This window comes from Neovison vison, chromosome 12 (assembly GCF_020171115.1).
Source record: "Neovison vison isolate M4711 chromosome 12, ASM_NN_V1, whole genome shotgun sequence".
In the NCBI taxonomy this organism is placed as follows: domain Eukaryota; kingdom Metazoa; phylum Chordata; class Mammalia; order Carnivora; family Mustelidae; genus Neogale; species Neogale vison.
The window spans coordinates 48,802,342-48,823,186 of record NC_058102.1 but is presented as its reverse complement, the minus strand read 5'-3'; the positions used below and the strand labels follow the sequence as shown (position 1 = coordinate 48,823,186).

Sequence of the window (20,845 nt, the reverse complement as noted above, 5' to 3'; positions counted from 1 at the left end):
AACATCTTCGGTACATATCCAGAATTGGACTCCATCACACGACCTCCACTGCTACCAGTATGAACCAAACAACCCTCACCTCTTGCCTGGATAGTGTAATTGACTCCTATCTAGTTTCATGCCCCTGCTCTCTCTGTTCCCAACATAGCAGCCAGAGTAACCATAGGAAAACCTAAGTCAAATCATATCACTCCTCTGCCCCTCCAAAGGCTTCCCATTTCATTCAGAATAAAATTCAAAGTCTTTGCTATGACCTATAAGACCCTATACAGTGTAGTTTTCCACTGCGCTTCTAAATTCATTGCCCACACTCTCCCTCTCTTGCTTTCTGGCTGGTTTCCAAGAAATCAGGTACCTGATCACCTCAGGGACTTTGCACTTGCTGTTCTTTTTGCCCAGAATGCCTTCCTACATATGCATATGGGTCAATCTCTCACCCAGTTCAGATTCTGCTCAAATGCCACCCTCTCAGTGAGAACTTCCCTGGCTACTTCCTATTTACCTCCCCTGCTTTACTTTCCTCCTTAGTACTTATCATCATCTAAAATACTGCATATTGCACCTTGTTAACCTGTTTATTGACTCTCTTCTCCACTAGAATGGAAGTTCAATAAGCACCAGGATTTTTGCCTGTTTCTTTCACTGCTCTATCTCCAGTGCTGAAACAGTGCCTGAAGCATACCTGGAATACAACTGCCACACAGCGGATACTCAATAAAAATATTCTTTTTCTTCTCTCTCTTTCTGCTCAGTCACTACTGACAAGATTTAATATCAGCCGAGGGGCACCTGGGTGGCATAATCAGTTAAGTGTCTGCCTTTAGCTCAGGTCATGATCTCTGGGTCCTAGGATGGAGCCCCACATTGCCAATCTCGCTGCTCAGTGAGGGGTCTGCTTGTCCCTCTCCTTCTGATCCCCCTGCCCATGCTCTCTCTCTCAAATAAATAAAATCTTAAAAAAAAAGTATATCAACAGCAATATAATATTACTGTCAGAAAAAATAATTCAATGCCTTTGCCTTACTGAAAGCAGGTTAATAGCATCATCTCCACATACAAACACAGAATTCCTAAAATCTACACCTATTATTCATTCATTACACGTGACTAAAATAATCACTTCCTAAAAAGTTGTTTTCCTCCAAAATATAAATATTTACCTTCCTAAAATCATTCTTTGCTGTTTCTAAGCCATCCTGAGAAGATAGTCTTTTCCTCTGCTCTGGGACTGGAAGCCTCACTTTAGACGGAGACACTAAAACAGCACCGCCTGGAAGAATGCAGAAGACAGGTCTCAAACTAAATTCTCACGCAGAAAAGGCAGGTAAATTAAGAACCATCGTGTCTGCCCATTACCAACAGCTGGAGTGGTGAGATCATGATGAGTCCTTTGGATTCCACCAAGTTCTCTCAGCTTTGGAGTAGGAAGCCGGCCTCCTTTTCCAGAAGATACAGAAGAAGACTCTGACCTACAGGTGGAAACAAACTACTATGAACCATTTCCTCCAGAAAATCGGATTGAAAATATTCTGTGATTACTGTACAATAATAAAACAGACAATTTATAAGATAAGGCCATTTTGTTTCTGAAAAAATAACAAATCCCCATGTAGTTAAGAGTGACTGAATATTGGAAAAGAAGGAAGATCACTGAAAGCCAGCAAAAACAGAGCATAGAATTCTTCCATTAGGTCGGGGCCTAACTTTCCTATTAGGCACAAAACTCTTGATGGAATGATAAGGGATTTGGATTAGGAACAAAAAGCACCATTATCAGTGGTAGAGAATCATTCCCCAAAGCAATTAACATACAAACCAACGGCAATTAACTATTTGCAGAAATCAGTTATTTATTTTTTTTTAGGACTTTATTTTTACTTATTTGACAGAGAGACACACAGTGAGAGAGGGAACAAAAGCAGGGGGAGGGGGAGAAGCAGGCTTCCGGCAGAGCAGGGAGCCCAATGTGGGGCTCGAGCCCAGGACCCCGGGATCATGACCTGAGCCAAAGGCAGAGGCTTTAACCCACTGAGCCACCCAGGTGCCCCGGAACTAGAAGGTATTATGCTAAGCAAAATACGTCAGTCAGAGAAAGACAATTATATGATCTCACTGATATGAGAAATTTGAGAAATAAGACATAGGGTCATAGGGGAAGTGGGAAAAATGAAACAAGATGAAACCAGAGAAGGAGACAAACCATAAGAGACTCTTAATCTCAGGAAACAAACTGAGGGTTGCTGGAGTAAAGGGGGTGGGAGGGATGGGGTGGCTGGGTGATGGACATTGGGGAGGGTATGTGCTATGGTGAGTGCTGTGAATTGTGTAAGACTGATGAATCACACACCTGTACCTCTGAAACAAATAATACATTATATGTTAATTAAAAAAAATAAAAAGAAAGCCATTTTCCCAGACACGTTTTCAAATCTGGCAAATCATAATTAGCAGAACATAAATGAAAATAATCCTACTTCTTCCCCAGTAGCTCAATGCTCAACTGTTCAACCATCAATTACTGGTGACTCAAATACCTAAGTCTATCAAATTACAAATCATATAAAAATGTCTGCTTTGTGACATTAACATCTGTTCTCTGTTAGTCATAAAACTAAGAATGTAAACCATCTATTTAGTGACAAAACAAAAAATATTAACCATATGCATGCTTCCATATACCAATTAATTTTAAACTCTCACCCTTCTTTTATCTTGTCTGCCTTAGATTTTTCATGTACTTCCAACTTCTCCAGCTCTCCCATATGAACCTGCTTGTCCTTGTCTGTTTTCTCCTCCTCATCTTCCTCCTCCTCCTCCTCCTCTCTCGGCTGTTTCTGCATGCCTTCATCGGGGTTCTCTGCATCCCACGCCAGGCGCCTTCTAACAGGTACGGTGGGAGCATCTGACACGCCCAGTTTCTCTGTGGTATTTTTCTGGGGCTGCTCTTCCAAGACAGGCCTTTTTTCTTCCAGTGTTGCAGAAGGGCATTTCTGCAAAGTCTTATGGCTTGTTGGATCTCTGCATAACAAAAATAGTTTCAAACTTCAGTTTGAGGTTTCTAATTTATACTAAATTTAACAAGTCTGTCATTGCCTTTCAGTGTTCACAACAATGTTTCCCACAGATATTATCTTGCCCTGATACCAAAGAAAGAAATCTAATTAAGAGTTCATTTGACAGTATAATAAACTAAAGTTACAATTTGGATTTTCTATTACAGTACTCCAAAATGAAATGCACGTATCTCCTCTTACTCCTACCTTCACACATGCATGCCCGTACCACTGCTGACAACACTCATGAGTGTCCCCCAGACTGACATTTACACACGTAAGTGAGGACTCCACATGGTCTAACTTACTCAATTACGGTTTATGCACAAACAAGTGTACTTGTGGATCAAACAAATGGATTCAAATTTTATACTTCATAACTTAGATTGATTAATCTTTTCCACACATTCCTAAATAATGGATTTTGTGATGAATTTTTAAAATCTGATGTCATAATTAGAACTTCTGGTTCAATTTGGCTTATATGACTTTATTAATATGCTATAACAACTAAAGACTTTTATTTGCTACAAATCAACTATTTTTCTTATAAATACTTGAATAATGTTCATTTTATTTTATTTTATTTAAGATTTTATTTATTTATTTGACAGAGAGAGATCACAAGTAGGCAGAGAGGCAGGCAGAGAGAGAGGAGGAAGTAGGCTCCCTGCTGAGCAGAGAGCCCGATGCAGGACTCAATCCCAGGACCCTGAGATCATGACCTGAGCCGAAGGCAGCCGCTTAACCCACTGAGCCACCCAGGCGCCCCAATAATGTTCATTTTAAAACCAAAAGAGCAGAGAATTGTCCCACAGAATCAAGGCCTACATGTCATATTAGCCACTGAAATCTGTTAATGAATGTTAGCTTTTATTCTCTATAATAGCTTATATTCTCTAAGTTGTCATTGTTGTTGCTACCTTTTCTTCTTCTTACTTTTTAACATTCTTTCCATCTATTGCATAATCATTCCTAATCTACCCTTAAAAGATATTATAAAAATTACATATATATAATATGAAGTCCAGTCTTCCAGATTTACGCTATGTATTATTTACACATAGCTTTATTTTCACACAGAATACACTAAAAATAATGAAATGAAATAAGTGGCTGGCATATCTCCATTTGACCGGAAGACAGATTTTGAGTGGTAATGTCAATTTCCTGTATGATTCCATGATCTACCTAAGCTACAACATACTTTTGTGCCATCCACACAGAACAGAGCTCACCCAGCAAGATCTAGAGCTCTGATGTTGCTACTAATGGTTCCTTCTGAGCTCGTGGTGGAGGAGACATCCCAACAGCAGTTGTTGTCAGACAGAATCTGATTCAGATGGTCCCGAGAAAAATGTGTTCCTTGAACTCGTTTCCTATAAAACTCAGCCTTCTCTCGGAGTTCTTTAACCTATGCAGGAGAGTTGAGACATTGTGTATTACTGTAAGAGCTCCTTTGCAAATATCACCACATAGCTTACCAATGACGATGCACAAATGCAGCCAGAGAACAAGGAGAAAGGAAGGCCAAAGGAGACACAGACATCATCAGACTATGTGCATTTTTAAGCAAAAATTAAAACAGTCAAGCTAAAGCGCAATGCAGTTATTTTATTTCAGGCCAGCAGGCAGGAAGAAGAATTTGTAGCAGCTAAGAAAAATATTGACACCTACTTTGTATTTTGACTGAAATTACACAAGTACTCTATGCATTATTACAGTTTTTAAAAACTCAAAAGCAACCAACCTCTGCATACCACATGGCATTTAGAGAAGCCTAGGAGAGGAATACAGAAACACACTTAATGACAGTTAATGTCATAGTTATTAATGGGAATCAATGAAATACCTTATTATTCTCCCTTCTAAATATATAACAAAGTTATTGATCAATATTTTAAAATTATTTTTAGTAATATTTAATTCACTGAGTAAGATATCTTAATATTACCTTGAACACCAGCCACATTCTTGCATGGCTCGAAGGCTATCAGCAACAGGTAACCTAATTATTATTCCTACTTCCCCACCTCTGGAAGAGTACTGAGAGTAAGACATGCCAGAAACTCCGATTCTGGCTTTATTTCCTGGCTTCCACAACAGCTGCTACTACCATAGAAGCCCCCAGTGAGACAATCATGAGGTTTACGTCTCCAAATTCCTCAATGTTCCCTTGGCATCTGCAAAATCTCAACTTTTGAAAAATGTATTAAATAATAATTGTAATATATTCAGCAAAGTGACAATACAAAATAATGTTCTGATGAATTATAAGATAATCTGAATTCCCTAAAATGCAAATAACATCCTTTCATATGGAAAGGAGCCTTTTATAAGCTTTGAAACCCTTTCACTTTATACAGCATGCTGCCACCTGCTGGCTTCCCTAAATTCAAGTCCCACCGGATAAAAAAAATTAAATTGTTTACAAGTGTTTAAAATCATCTTTATTTATTCTTCAAAAACTCAATTTTTCCTATCATAAAGATGGAATAATAACATTAAAAGGATATGCAGTTACTGTCTGCTAAAATTTTCTTTCGCTAACAGGCCAAAAAGCAAATAATGAAACTTGGCATTGCAAAAGCAACTAGAGAAACACATCCTCATTTTCTTAAGGAGACACTCCCGAATGCAAAGGGATGAAAGTATAACATCTGTGGGGAAGTAGCCAAAGCAAAAGGCAGCACCTGTCATGGTGGCATTAGAAACCACATAATCCCAGCAGGGTCCTACTGTTCCAATGAGCCAAACCTGAAACAATCCGAAAGGGTAATCCAACATATTTTCTTCACTGCCAAGAAAAATCCAGCCATATTCATCTGACATTTGTGTTAATTCCTACACTTTAAATTCCTAGAAGTAGTTTTTCCATTTAACAGGTGGACTTGACACATAGGGTTTGATTCTGCTGAACTACTAACCAGGGTGTTTTGCTGTTTTTGTTTTAAGTAGGCTCCATAAGCAATGTGGGGCTTGAATCCAGGACTTCAAGATCAAGAGCTGCATGCTCTACCAGCAGAGCCAGCCAGGTGCCCCCTCACCAGGGTGTCGTGAATGCACAGAGGCCTCGTTATAAAGGGCCTTGATATAATCCAAATTTTATTTCTATCAAGTCCCCTCATGTTTCAAATGTTTCACAGCTGCTCCATCACTTACATGGTCAAATCTTCAAGCTTCAGCACAGCTTCCTCCTCCTCCTTTCTCAAAGCCCTTCATGCATGTCCCCATTAGTACTTACTTCATTCTACTGGATTACTTATTCTTGTCATTCTCCATTTACCTCTAAACTCCACAATGTGAGGGAAAATGCAGTACATCCCAAGTGTCTTGAGTATGGACTAAGTGTTAGGCCTGAGCTGGGTGGGTGGGAGCCAGAGATAAACAAGAAAGTCCCCACAACACTCAATGTGCGCTGATTCTGATAGAGAAGGCAGACTGCCTCCTCTATGATAAATTATCATCATAATACTGGATGGCCTACACCATAACAAACAAAGGAGATATAAACTGAAGGAGTGGTTCAAAAGGGGGTCTATCAGCCCTGCACTGTATGTAAGGTAGGGTGGGGGTGGGGGAAGGAGCAACAGAAAAGGTTGTATTCCGTCCAAATGGGAGGACCTACCATCTGATGAATGAGAGGATGGGTAAATATTCCCTCTATGTGCCAGTGATTTGGTTTATTTGTCGACAGTATTTTTTTTAAAAAGGAGATATGATGGGGGCACCTGGGTGGCTCAGTGGGTAAAAGCCTCTGCCTTCAGCTCAGGTCATGATCCCGGAGTTCTGGGATCGAGTCCCGCATCGGGCTCTCTGCTCTGTGGGGAGCCTGCTTCCTTCTCTCTCTCTGCCCGCCTTTCTGCCTACTTGTGATCTCTGTCAAATAAATAAATAAAATATTAAAAAAAAAAAAAAGGAGATATGATGGAAATTCTGTAAATCTTTATTTAGTTCTATTTGTTACTAATATTCAAAACTCAATGTTTTAAATTTATCAGCAATTGTTATTAATAATCTTAGTGCTAATGTTATAGTGGTTTACAAATACCTAATTTTAAATTTCTATGATCCTAAACTAGGATGAAAAAATGGAAAGTTGATATTTCCTTAAGCAAGTTGTTCTACTAGAAAAAGAAAAAAACTAATGGTATGAACACAGTGTCAAGAACAATCCCTATAACCAACAAGCAGAGCCACAAAAAGGATATGAACTCACTTACACTCAATTAAAACAATACACACATCCTTTCCAAGTCAAGTAATGCCATCAGATTATAGGATATAAATGCTAGCAGATTCTAGAATGTTTTCATTTCTGAATTTCTTTTCCCAAAATAAGAATTTGACTAACTTGTTTAAAATTTATATACAGAAAATTCAAATTTTAAAAAAATGAAAGATTGGGGCACCTGGGTGGCTCAGTTGACTGGGCATCTGCCTTTAGCTCAGGTCGTGATCCCAGGGTGCTGGGATCAAGCTCCACAACGGGCTTCTTGTCCAGCAGGTAGCCTGCTTCTCCCTCTCCTCCCTACTTGTGCTCTCTCACTATCTCTGTCTCTCAAATAAATGAATAAAATCTTTAAAAAAAAACCTGAAAGATTAATAAAAAATTTTTCCCCAAAAGTCATCCCCCTCAAAATGAGTCATCTTATGTCTAGCCATCCTTACAGTGTCTGTTAAATTACAGCATGTCTCTCAAATGTGGAGTTTTATCTTCAAATAAAGTCCTATCTGTGGGAGCCACTTTAGGAAAACGTATCTCAACTAATGTAGTTTGGATGATTAGAAGATTACCTAACAATCAAGAAAAAAGAAATTTAACACCAGTTCAGTTACTCTAAGGATGAGACCAAACAATCACAACTGCCAGTTATTATTAAAAACAATCCTTTAAAAAGCAATACTGCCAGTGGCTGTATAATGGACATAACACATATACAGCCCCTGGACAAATAAAGCCAACCACTCTAATGTTACAGCAATAGGTACTTGAGTCTTAGTGTAAAATACCCAGGCACTACACTATAGATTCAAAAAGTTTCATATTTCAAACAACACAAAAGGAAATGAATATGACATATGGACCAGAAAACTATAATAGGACTCAAAAAGCTAATATTCTAATGATAATAAAGTCACTGACGTCCAAGTACATTTGACGAGTATAAATGCTATTCATTCATGAAACGTTAGGAGAGAGAAAATGAGGAAGTACCTTATATTTAGATATCTCATAAGCAGTCCCATAAGTAAATGTCTTCAAGTTAAAGATAAAATCTAAGATTCAAGTAAAATATGGCCCATATTAAATATCTATGACCTGGTCAACTGAAACAGCTATCACCATCAGTGATAAAAATTTAGCTAAACCTTCTTATTCTTTTCTAGTTCCAATTCACTTTTTGAATTATTTTGCCCACAGAGGTTAAGGCAAACAATCGCATTAATTTAAACATTAACAACTACCATTGGGAATGAATTTTTTTGGGAAGCCTAAAAAAGTCATGTTACCAAGATGTTTTAATAGAAAACCTTGGAAAGGTCTTTAATATCAACAGAAAATTTTTCTTACATCTAGGCAGGATTAGGACTATCATCTTATCATGACTCCAGACAAAACAATCCTCTGGTCCATTAAATTTTTAGATTTGAGTCCTAATTCTGAGACAGAGAGATAATCTTTCCAAAACAAGAAGCCTCTCATGAGTTCAACCTAGTGAAGGCCCTAAATATAACAGGCCAGCGGCTAACACCCAGTAATGGCCACACTAGCCCTCTATGGCCACGCCCTGCACCCTGCCTCTGCCTCCAGCTTTTCCTCATTCCCCTTGAGACTGCTCAGAGCTCCTTGCCAAGGTCTGGCATGGCCATAAACTGTTCAGGAGTTTCACTGATCCAATTCCTTTTTTCCCTCAGGCTTGCTCCCGAGGCTCTTATTTCTAACTTTATTTTACCACAGTGAATGCATGAATTTTGCCTCCAACAATAATTGGGACAGCTTCAAGACTTGGCCTTTTACTCTGTGGGTACTGCTGCTGATCCATGCTCAAGCAGGGCCTTAGAGAGCACCAGGCACAGCCACGGTGGAAGGAATCGAGTAACCTCCTGAAACAACATGTGGAATACAGGACCCTCACCAGGACATTGGTCTGGCAGCTGCTGAGGCCAAGAGCCAGCCGCTCGAGGTGCCAATGCCTTCCTCTGGAGGCTCATGGCATTAACTGTTAGCCATAGCTAAAAGTACAGAGCTAAATGAAAGATTCAATCCCGATCCAAATTACCTCTCTCTTCACAATGATGGGGTAGGGGGTGTTTACTAAAGTCTAAATTGTTTTGCCTTTGCTTATTCACACAGAAAACGCAGGAAACCATCAAAATGTGGTTTAAAGGATGGTAACTGCACGACAAGCAGAAACTGCACTGTTTCTGACTGTAAGAAGCTTCCCACTTCTAGGATTTTACCCTTTCCCTCAAACCTTTCTTTAGGATCCTCAGAATTTCTCCCATATGTCAGGGTATCCCAACACTGGAACTCAAACCTCTATCAGCACAGGCCATACCTCCCTTATGCTTACAGACTGTCATAGTACACACAGCCAGTGGAGGCCACTATCAGACAAACTAATCTTGAAAATGAATCTTCAGTTGAGACCCTGGAAGTCTGGATGTTATTGAGAAAGCTACAATGCTACAATTCTATAAACTGAATTGTATTAATACAATGAAATACTGGATTATAAAACACCCTTTTAACTTAAAAGACTGTAATAATAAAAATCTCTAGTTGAGAAAGGAGTGATTTGATATAAAAAAAAAGGGTAAACACACTGATAAATTATATCCTAACATATAACTTTAAGTTCCTGATACTTTCAGTGCTACTATTATATCACACATCTTTAAACTGTAGTCTCTATTACTAAATGAAACTCAGTGTGAAATCAGACGAGGATCCGAGTTCAAAGAAAATGTGGCCTTACTGAGCTCATGTATACTCACCTGATCTGGTATGTTTTCCTTCACATGGGTCCAAGCCCCGGCTTTATACAAATACTGGGCTGGGCTCAGAAATTTTGCCCTATATTCAGAATTCACCTTCCTAACAGAAACGAAAATGAGAGTAAATATTTCACCATGCTGATCATCTAAATACATGATATTTTCCTTCTAAAATACGTACCCAAGTCTTTGATGTCTCCAAGGAGTAAGTTTCTTTTTAGGCTGGTTTGACTCTTTTGATTCCATCTCTGCTTCTAATTTTAAAGGATCATCTGTTTTATTACACTAAAATGGAAATAATTTAAACATTTTATGTTTAAAATAGATTATACATTAAAGTGAAAACATAAATGTCATAAAATACGATCAGACAATCGTATTATAATTCTGTTTGTGGAAGTAAAGATAACCTAAAAGTCACAAGCAATCAACAAGCAAGTTTTGAAACTAGTATACCTGGTTGGTTTTTTGAAGTATAGCTCAGGATTTGGTTCACTTTTTAACAAAGGCTTTTATATCCTTAGCTAGGAAAAAAACCTTTTAATTAACAAATAAACAACTAAAAAAAAACCTCTATGTTACTACCTATTAAACAGTGCTTTTACATTTGACTTTGATATTCTAAATTTATATTTAATTGTGTTACAGTAATTAAGTAGGTTCCACACCCAATGCGGGCTTGAACTTGTGACCCTGAGCTCAAGACCTGAGATGTGATTAAGAGTCAGATGCTTAACAGATTGAGCCAGTAGCTAGATTGTGCCCCTAGTGTTACAGTAATTACATATAAGGTCCACTGAGTAAGTTACCAACCACATTGCTTTACTGAATAACTTAACCATTTTTTTCTGCCTGATATCACAAATCCAAAAATATGTATATATGTGTGTCTACAGAAATATAGATGCCAATTTACTTTTAGTATTTAGTATTTTCTATTTTTAGAACCCATGAAGTATTTATAAACTATAACATGCCAGAAGATTTGAAAATAGGACTAATGCCCCATTTACCTATAATTTACAATAATTTTAACCTGACATTGTAACTTAAATGAGATGTAGTTTCAGAGGCAGGCATTTGTACATGCTGAGGTAAATCACATAATTTAGACTAGCTATAATTTGCCACGCTGAAGCTTTGGTTTAAAAATGCATGTATACATACTTTAACTAAATAAAGAAATAACATAAAACATAACAACATAACATAAAAAAGGGGGCACCTGGGTGGCTCAGTCCATTAAGCATCAAACTCGATCTCAGCTCAGGTCTTGATCTCAGGGTCCTAAGTTCACGCCCTGAGTTGGGCTCCATGCCCAAAAACAAACGGACAAATAAATAAAAAGAAAAAGAAAATACATGTATGTATGTGTGTTTGTGTTTGATCTCAATTATTTAAAGTATATATTTCTATTTCTACTGTTACCCCTATAGCTCACATTACTGTAAGACCAATCATTTGCTATTAGATATCACAGACTTAACTACCGTATTGCCAAGCACTTGCCACAATATTATATTTATTTAGTTACATCTCTGTCTCCCCCTTAGCCCAAAAGCTGTGTAGGGCTTAGGTGGTTATTGCTGTATTTTCAGTACCTACCTAGTGCCTGGCTCCCATTAAGTGCTTAATGAATATGTGATGACACTTAATGAACTAACAAATGAATTACTTAACTAGCTAAAACCAAAAATCTCAGGTAGTGTTTGGTAAAAGAAAACATGTAGAATCTAAAATTCCAAGTTTTTTATTTTCTTTAAAGTTAAGAGGGGGCACCGGGGTGGCTCAGCCGTTAAGCATCTGCCTTCAGCTCAGGTCATGATCCCAGGGTCCTGGGATCAAACCCTACATTGGGCTCCCTGCTCAGCAGGAAGCCTGCTTTCCTGCTTGCACTCCCCCTGCTTGTGTTCCTCCTCTCGCTTTCTTTTTTTTTTTTTTTAATTTTTTTTTAAAGATTTTATTTATTTGACAGAGAGAGATCACAAGTAGGCAGGGAGGCAGGCAGAGAGAGGGGAAGGGAAGCAGGCCCCCTGCTGAGCATAGAGCCCGATGTGGAACTCGATCCTAGGACCCTGAGATCATGACCTGGGCCAAAGGCAGCGGCTTAACCCATTGAGCCACCCAGGTGCCCCTCCTCTCTCTTTCTTGATCATCTGCCAAATAAAAAATAAATATTTAAAGTTAAGAATTGATGAATACCTTCTTTTCAGGAGATATTGCTTCAAAATTTTCATTCTCTTTCAAATCATTTCTTAATTTTGGTTCTTTCACTGGAGATAAACCCTTGAAATTTCTTCTGTACTCAGTTTCATGGATGATTGAGTTACCTTTGAATTGTGGAACAAATTTGCTTTTATTGTGGAAAACCTTAAAACAAAAATTACTTTAGTTTAGTTTTTTTTGCTGATTAAATATAGAAAACTTAGTTTTTCAAATGCTTTAAGAATTTCACATATAAAGTTGAATTATATGATACCACAAAATTATATAACTGTTTATAATTCCATTTCATATAACTAATTAACATCCAAGGGACAACAAAAGCAAAAATAGACAAAATGGACAGCATCAAACTAAAAAACTTCTTTACAGTAAAAAACAAACAAAAAACCAACAACAACAACAAAGAGGCAACCTATGGAATGGGAGAAAATAACTGCAAACACTACACCTAATAGGTTAATATTCAAAATATACAAGGCACTCAAGCAATTTGATAGCAAGAAAAACACCTGTTTTTAAAAATGGGCAAGGGAGGGGCACCTGAGTGGCTCAGTCAGTTAAGCATCTGAGTCGTGGTTTCAGCTCAGGTCATGATCTCAGGGTCCAGAGACTGAGCACAAGAGTCTGCTCAAGGATCCTCTCTCTCTCTCTCCCTCTATTCTCCCCCTCCCCCATTTGCTCTCTTCTCTGAAATGAAAAAAACCTTTAAAAAATTTTTAAAAAAATAAAAATGGACAAAGGGCATACAAACAGACAAATACCTCAATGAACAGAATAGAAAGCCCAAAAATAACCTTATGAGTGAATATATACTCAATTAATTTACAACAAAGGAGCCAAAAAGATTCAATAGGGAAAGTATAATCACTCAATAAATGGTGTTAGGAAAACTGGACAGTCACATGCAAAAGAAGAAAACTGGACCCTGTCAACCCCAAATGGGTCAAAGATGTGAACATAAGAACTGAAACTTTTAAACTCCTAGAAGAAAACATAGGCAGTAAACTCCCTGACATTGGTGTTGACAGTGATTTTTTGGTTATGACACCAAAAGCAAAGGCAATAAAAGCAAAAATAAACAAGTGGGGCTGCATCAAACTAAAAAGCTTTTGTACAGCAAAAGCAAGCCCCAACAAAGTGAAAAGGCAATAATGGAATGGGAGAAGATATTTGCAAATCATACATCTGGTAAGGGGTTAATATCCAAAATAATAAAGAACTCTTACAACTCAGTAGAAAAGCAAAAAGCTGATTAAGAAATAGGCAGAGGAATTGAACATTTCTCCAAAGAAGACATACAGATGGCCAACAGGTATATGAAAAGTTACTCAACATCAGGGTGCCTGGGTGGCTCAGTCAGTAAGCATCTGCCTTCGGCTCAGGTAATGATCCCAGCGTCCTGGGATTGAGTCCCACATCAGGCTCCCTGCTGGGCGGAAAGTCTGCTTCTCCCTCTCCCAATCCCCCTGCTTGTATTTCCTGTCTCACTGTCTCTCTCTCTCTCTGTCAAATAAATAAATAAAATCTTAAATTTTAAAAAAAGGTACTCAACATCAATAATCATCAGGGAAATGTAAATCAAAACCACAATGAAGTATCACCTCACACCTGTTCGAATAGCTATTATCAAAAATACAAAAGATAACAAGTGTTGGCAAGGATGTGGATAAAAGGGAACCCTCTTACATTGTTGGTAGGAATGTAAATTAGTACAGTCAGTATGAAAAACAATATGGAAGTTCCTCAAAAAATTAAAAATAGAACTACCCAACAATTCTACTTTTGGGTACATTTCTGAAGGAAATGAAATCAGTATCTCAAAGAGATATCTGCATTCCCACGTTCATTGCAGCATTATTCACAATAGTCAAGATGGGGAATCAACCTTAGTGTCCACCAATAGATGAATGGATAAAGAAAATGATACATACACACAATTAGAAGAATATCCTTCAGCCTTAAAAAAGAAGGAAACACAGTCATTTGCAACAAAATGGATGAACCTGGAGAACATATGCTAAGTAAAATAAGCCAGGCACAGAAAGAAAAATGGAGCAGATCTCACTTATATTGGAATCTAAGTAAATGGAACTCAGACACAGAGAGTACAGTAGTGGTTACCATGGTCTAGGGGGTGGGAGAAATGGGAAGATGCATGCCGAAGAGTACAAAGCTCCAGTATGCAGATTAAGCAAGCTCTGGAGATCTAAGGGACTAAAGTTAATACTACTATATTATATACTTGAAATTTGCTAAGACAGTAGAGCTTAAGACACACACACACACACCCAAAAGGTAATTATGTGATAAATGTGTTAATTAGCATGACTGTGGTATTTTACAATGTATATGCATATCAAAACATTACATGTATACTGTAAATGTGCATGTATCACAGGTTGTCAATTATACCTCAATAAAGCTGGGAAAAAAATCCAAAGATCAACTTTTTACATTCATTACTGAATAATAGTTCCTATAATAAAAATAACAATGAATTCTGGTACACTGAAAAGAAATTTAAAAAATTAAAAATCAAAAAAATAATAATGTTTAAGCACAAACAAAAAAAACCAAAAACCCAGAACCATATCTTTTCTCCCCAAAGTTTCCCACCTCTCCCTCCCATCAGTATGGTAATAAGTAAAATAGGCATATTTTAATGATATGAACATAGACATTCACTATATAAGGCAATTCTGTTGTTAGCTCTACAGGTTTTTTCCCATCTTGATATGAATTTTTTTTGTCCTCCAAAAAGAGAAGATTCTTAACATTTTTAACATTTTTAAATGTCTGATGTGTTCATTTGTTCTGTTTCTCTCCTTTGCTTATCTTTAGCTTAATGTAAGGGGAAGAAATTAGGTAATTATTGTTTGTATTTTTATTTTTTTTAAGATTTTACTTATATGCTTGTCAGAGAGAAAGAGCGCGCACAAGCAGGGAGAACAGCAGGCAAAGGGAGAAGCAAGCTCCCTGCTGAGCAAGGAGTCTGATAGGGAACTCACCCCAGGACTCCAGGATCACGACCTGAGCTGAAGGCTGATGCCCAACTGGCTAAGCTACCCAGTCATCCTTATGTTTTTATTTTTAAATATTTCTTTTTATTTTTAATATTTTATAATATGGTGTCTATTTTATAATATATTACCACTGTCCACAAAGAAAGCAAAAGGAAAAGATAGGGAGCACAAATAAGCTGTATTACCGCTTTACAATGCTGACTAGTGCATCTTTGTACAGATCAAATCCAAACAGAGTATCTTTTTCCTGAGTATAACCTCAAGGACTTTTCTGCCAAAAATTGTTCAGACTCCTTTACATATTAATACAAGACATCCTTTCAGAAAACAGGTGTTTGATAAAATAGAACTGAATAGCTTTAGAGGTTCCCTATCAACAAGCATTGTAAATTCCCATCACATGGCTCTTCAATCCAGCCCCTGAAACTGATATGCTTTGAATTAACAAAGAGCATTTGCTTCCCCCCAAAATTATTTGAAACCTTCACTGATGAAAGCAATAAAATTACAAATGAAGGTATCGCCAGCGGTTTATTTTATACTATACTTTGAAGCCTATAAAAAGAGAATTTCTACACAATGTTTCCACTGAAATATGAAAAAGCTGTCAGTGGAGCTTTGATTTGAATCAGCTTCAGCATAAAGGTGAAATGCTCTACAAAAACTGAACAATTACAATTTTCAGGCAGTAAGTAATTTTGTAGGTACACTTAATATTCAAGAACACTTGGGAGCCCGCAAAAAAAGTACTGTTCCTATTGACTAGATTCACAAAGGGTTCAAAATCACCTCATGCTTTTGTATGTTCCCAAAAATGTTCTACAAATTTCAGTTATTTAGAAAACTGAATAACAAGTAAGCAAGCCCAAAGCCAACACAACTTATTGTCTCCCAGGTATTATTATCTTAATATTATCGCCTTGATGAATCTACCTCTCAGTCCTCAGGGGTATATAGATTACAAGTGAATGTTGAAATAGAAGAGAAAATGAATGTGAGGGCATATGAAGGGGTGTAACTGTTTATAAAGAAAAATGCCAAGATCATGAGGAAGAAAATTCTAAGCTATCACGGGCCTCTGCAGATATTCTTTTTTTTTTTTTTCATTTATTTATTTTCAGCATAACAGTATCATTATTTTTTCACCTCTTCAGATATTCTAAATGAGATACTTTCTTACCAGGGCCTAGAAGTATGGTTAAGAACATAAATGAGAAGGTAGTAAAACAACAGAGTATTTATTAGCAATGGTTGTCCAGAACCAAAAACTGTGTACAGGTACAATGATATCTAATATCACATTTAGTTATCATCATAGCTTTTGAATTTCATAAATATAGTTAAAATGACAGTTCCTATTACTGCTCAATTGATACAAAAGCCAGATTAAGTATCTTATCTTCCTTTTAACATATTTTGTATTTATTAAAATATCCAAAGCAGTTATGCCTTTCTTGAAAGACAGAAAACATGCAACATATTAGTCAACAAGCACAATATTTTAGATTAAAAACAATTTTAATAATTTTTTTATTAAATAAAAAAACCCTCACAGCATGCAGAAACTTACCAGGCATCAAATTTCATTACCCTGTCTCATATTTAGTGTGTGTGATGGGTCTGGCAACAATGATCATCAGTAGCCTAGGACAGTATCATATTACTACTATAAATCAGAAGTAATAGAATGGTTTTAGCAAGAATCTCATTTTCACTTTTCTAGAACCTACCTACAGGCCTACTTAAGTACCTAATTTCTTTTAGCTCTTAGTTCTGTGTAAATCTGCATCACTCTCATCAGATGATGATACTTAAAAATGTATTACATCCATTAAACTACCTGATTGGCTGCAAAAACTGGAGCAGTCTCTTTAGGGGTCTTCCAAACAAACTGCCTTTGATATTCAGAATTCCTCAAGATATCCCGTGAAGGAACAGCAGTCAATCCTGCTTTCTTCCGAAGAACTCTATCCAACTGTTAGGAAAAGAAAAATCCCACCCAGAGTCATTAAAAGGTTCTATTCAAACTTTCTCTTGTGCTATGGTAAAACAAAAACAAAAACATATAACATGAAATCCACCCTCTTAACAAATTTCTAAGTATACAGTATTGTTAACTACATGCACACTGTTGTATAGCAGACTTTTTTCAATTGATAAATAATCTCCCTTTTAAACAAACTATTTAAAATTCCTTTCTTACTACTGTCAAGGAATTTTATTTCTTAATTTCTGTACATTCCAGAAAAAGATAGCATCTTTCAGCCCCTTCCTACGATTTATTCATAATTAGACCTATTACTAAGAAATAGCAGCACCTCGCCTCATCCACATATTGCTTCTGGGACACCCTTCCCCGGCCCACCGCTTACACATCACCTTCCTTGATTCTACCGTGCCCCCTTGGCTTTCACAACAAGATACGAATTCTTCACTTCTGATTGCCTCTCCGTAGCTCCAGTGGACATGAAATGGGGAAGCAGCAGTGGACTGGCAAAAAACGTGGGAGGCAGGAAGATGTCTGCTCAGGTCTCCGCAGCCTATGCTTATGTGCTTGCAGGGACCTTCCCCAGGCCAGGTGTGACATAAGAGAGCAGAACTCCAAGATCTTAGAGATGCAGCCAGAACTGCCCTTCCTTTTGCATTTTGTCAATTGTGATTCTGTTTGTTTACACAATAAGAAACTGAAAAGGGCCTAGGTAGAAGTCAGCTCACCACCCTTGCCAGAGGTAATGGCTTACTACTCTCCTTCTGTCTCAATCTGATCTCTCCCTTAGGACTGTAGTGCTGATACAGGATGAATAAAATCCAAAAGCAGACTGTCCATTCAATGAAGAGATATCTTAGTATAACCAGTACAAAATGGCAACTCTTAAGAATAGAATTTCCAAAAACTAAAGCCAACAGTCTCTTAACTATTCTAGAAGACATTAGGTAAGAAAACAACAATGGAAAATTTTTAAGCACAAAATGTAGTCTTACTGAAATGATGATGAAATTTACAAAGAATTCTATGCTTTCAAAGAGAAATACAGTGAATATACCTACCCTGTTATCTACTTTTTCTGAATGCAGCTTGGTAGAATGCTCCAGGCCCTCATTTTCATTAACCGGTATATGGTTTGCTATTACATCTGCATCATTTTCCACAATATCTGAAGCCCCTTCAGCTCTTGAGTCTGTAGAGTGAGATCTGGTTCTTTTGGGAACCCTGGAGGCTTCTAGTGCAAGAACTCTTTCTTGGTTAACATCTTCTTTTTGTTCTCCCTTCTGTGATTCTCCTATTTCTGTGGCTTCAGGTTTTGGGGATGGAGCCACATCGCTCTCTGAGATTGCTCCATTCCACTCAAGAGACTTTGAAATCTGTGCGTCATGATAAGGGACTCTTCTTTTTGAAATAAAACTTGGCTCTCTTGTGATTCCTACAAAATATAGTGTACAAAAACTGCAGCTACTTAAGTATAAAGTTACAAAGACAATTTTTCATAACACTTATGAGAGAAGAAATGGAATTGAAAATTCAGGTGAGATACAATGTCCTTCAAGTGGCAGGATACAAAAAAGATAGGTATAGTTTGTCGACATAAAATCTTTAACTTTGCTTTTAAAAAAGTACTGAAAGTTTGACAAGAAAAAAAATTAAAAATTGGGGTCACAGTGTTCAAGTTAGCCTAACATAAGTCACTAGAATTGCAACGTGACAGGCCTAGCAAGCCAGGCAGGACATGTTGCCTCCGTTTCTAATTTCTTTCCTGTGCTACTTAACAGAACAATGGGCCCTGGTACTGTCAAAATTTGGAACTTTTCACAAAGCTGCTCTTATGCACAGCTGACCAAGTAGAGAAGGGATGAGATGTCATTATGCTGGATCTTGGTTCTACACTTGCCTTGATTTCCTGAGAATTAAAGAGAATGAACCCTTTTAACAGGTGCTAAGATACTATTTCTCTATATTTCTGCCTGGGAAGCAAATGTCCAAAAAACTTAACCTTCTACCCAAGTAAGAGGAGCTCTGTGGAATGACAGTCACCGAGATACTGTCCTAGTTTGGGGCCATTCTTTAAATAGAAGGCTGTGCAGGGTAAGGAAGAAAGAGTAAGACTAGAGGGAAGGAGAGCGAAGGTGGCCTGACATAAACCCACACAGTTCTTTAGCCTCTGTGACAGATGTTTTGGCCATTGAAACCAGGGTCGCCTCCCCTTACAATGCTTCCCTAGACTAGTGGCCTTCAAACTGGGTGCATATGTGTCTGGAGGCAAACGGAGACTTTGTGGGGGATAAGCAGAAAAAGGCCGCTTAAGGGCATCATTTTGCATATCCTAACTCTATATGCACTATTTCCCAACATTTGTCTGCTTGAAAGACGCACCTGCCATCAGTAGTCATCATTCCCACCCCGGCTTTCCCACTTCTCAAAAGGGAGACACACCTCTCAGCTAGCCCCAAGGAACAAAAAATTCTCCTAGGTGTGGAAGATAAACAAAGGGACAATTCAAGAAGGAATTCACTAATGAGAATATCTGAAAGCAAAGCAAAGAAAGCAGAGATTACAAATAACAAAGAATGCCTTATTTCATTCAGGTCCACACCTTTCCCACCTATCTATCTTAGAATTAAAATTCAGGAGTAAAAGTGATGGCACGTGAAATTGTTGTGAAATGAACACATTTATAGGAATTGAAAAACAAAGTTAGACTTTTTTCTCAAAGAAAAAATTCTAATTTGCCTGATTAGTTTGCCAATGAGAACTGACTTTACCAATTATATAACGAACATTTACCAAAAATTGAATGAGCTACACTGGCAGCTCGAAAGTTTTAACAAAACATATATGAAATATATGCACAATATTCAATATGCTGGAAATCATATTCTTTGAAACTATTTGTTACACTTACAATTAAAAACATTAAATATCAACTTAAAAATGTGGACGGATACAAAGACTTTCTAAACTCTCTTAAGGAATCTGAAAGCAAAAAAGTTTGAAGACCATTGCCCTAGACTTCCCTCTGCTTTAACACAGAGAGAGACTTCTGGTAGAATAGCAAAATAAAAGGGGAAAGTTCTCAAGTAGTCTGTTCTTCTCTTCCAGCATCAGCAAAAACACAGAAAGGGGAAAAAATACATTACGTTAACAGAACATCCAGCCAACCCTAGGTAAAACTGCTGTTACTCCTTTCTGAACATCCTGGAGTTCTTGCTCTGCTCTTCCCCTTTACTTAATATTTCCATTAATATACCTCCCCTAGACCGGTACTGCCTTCATAATGTACCATACTCCAAAGTGGCCTTGCTCCCAGTCTTGTTTCAACACACTCTCAAATGTAGTTGATCTATAAGCACAAATGTTTTCAAGGCAACAATCTGGTTAACTCCTGTGTCATAACAGGCCCTCAGTGGAATATATCTACACTTTAAGATTTACTTTGGATTAATCTAATGGGCCTCAGATTTGTAGAATTTTGAGTCATTTGGAGGATTCTGAGCACCACCTTGCCCAAGAAGGAGGGACATCCACTGGTTGAAGTCAGGCTCTGA

General features: G+C 37.6%; 1 protein-coding gene across 3 annotated transcripts in view; it reads right to left on the bottom strand.

Annotated features, from left to right (window-relative positions):
- Positions 1 to 20,845, bottom strand: part of MDM1 (Mdm1 nuclear protein) — a 33,632-nt gene that overhangs the window by 10,795 nt on the left and 1,992 nt on the right. For 2 of the 3 annotated variants that reach the window (XM_044226978.1, XM_044226980.1), the window contains exons 3-12: positions 18,353 to 18,726; positions 17,145 to 17,279; positions 12,258 to 12,425; positions 10,237 to 10,340; positions 10,056 to 10,155; positions 4,804 to 4,833; positions 4,292 to 4,467; positions 2,701 to 3,018; positions 1,357 to 1,469; positions 1,161 to 1,270 (exon numbers count right to left, since the gene is read on the bottom strand). In XM_044226978.1, the coding sequence (XP_044082913.1) occupies positions 1,161 to 1,270; positions 1,357 to 1,469; positions 2,701 to 3,018; positions 4,292 to 4,467; positions 4,804 to 4,833; positions 10,056 to 10,155; positions 10,237 to 10,340; positions 12,258 to 12,425; positions 17,145 to 17,279; positions 18,353 to 18,726 (1,628 nt within the window). The remainder of the gene's footprint in view (positions 1 to 1,160; positions 1,271 to 1,356; positions 1,470 to 2,700; positions 3,019 to 4,291; positions 4,468 to 4,803; positions 4,834 to 10,055; positions 10,156 to 10,236; positions 10,341 to 12,257; positions 12,426 to 17,144; positions 17,280 to 18,352; positions 18,727 to 20,845) is intronic. The other variant, XM_044226979.1, reaches the window with a different exon arrangement.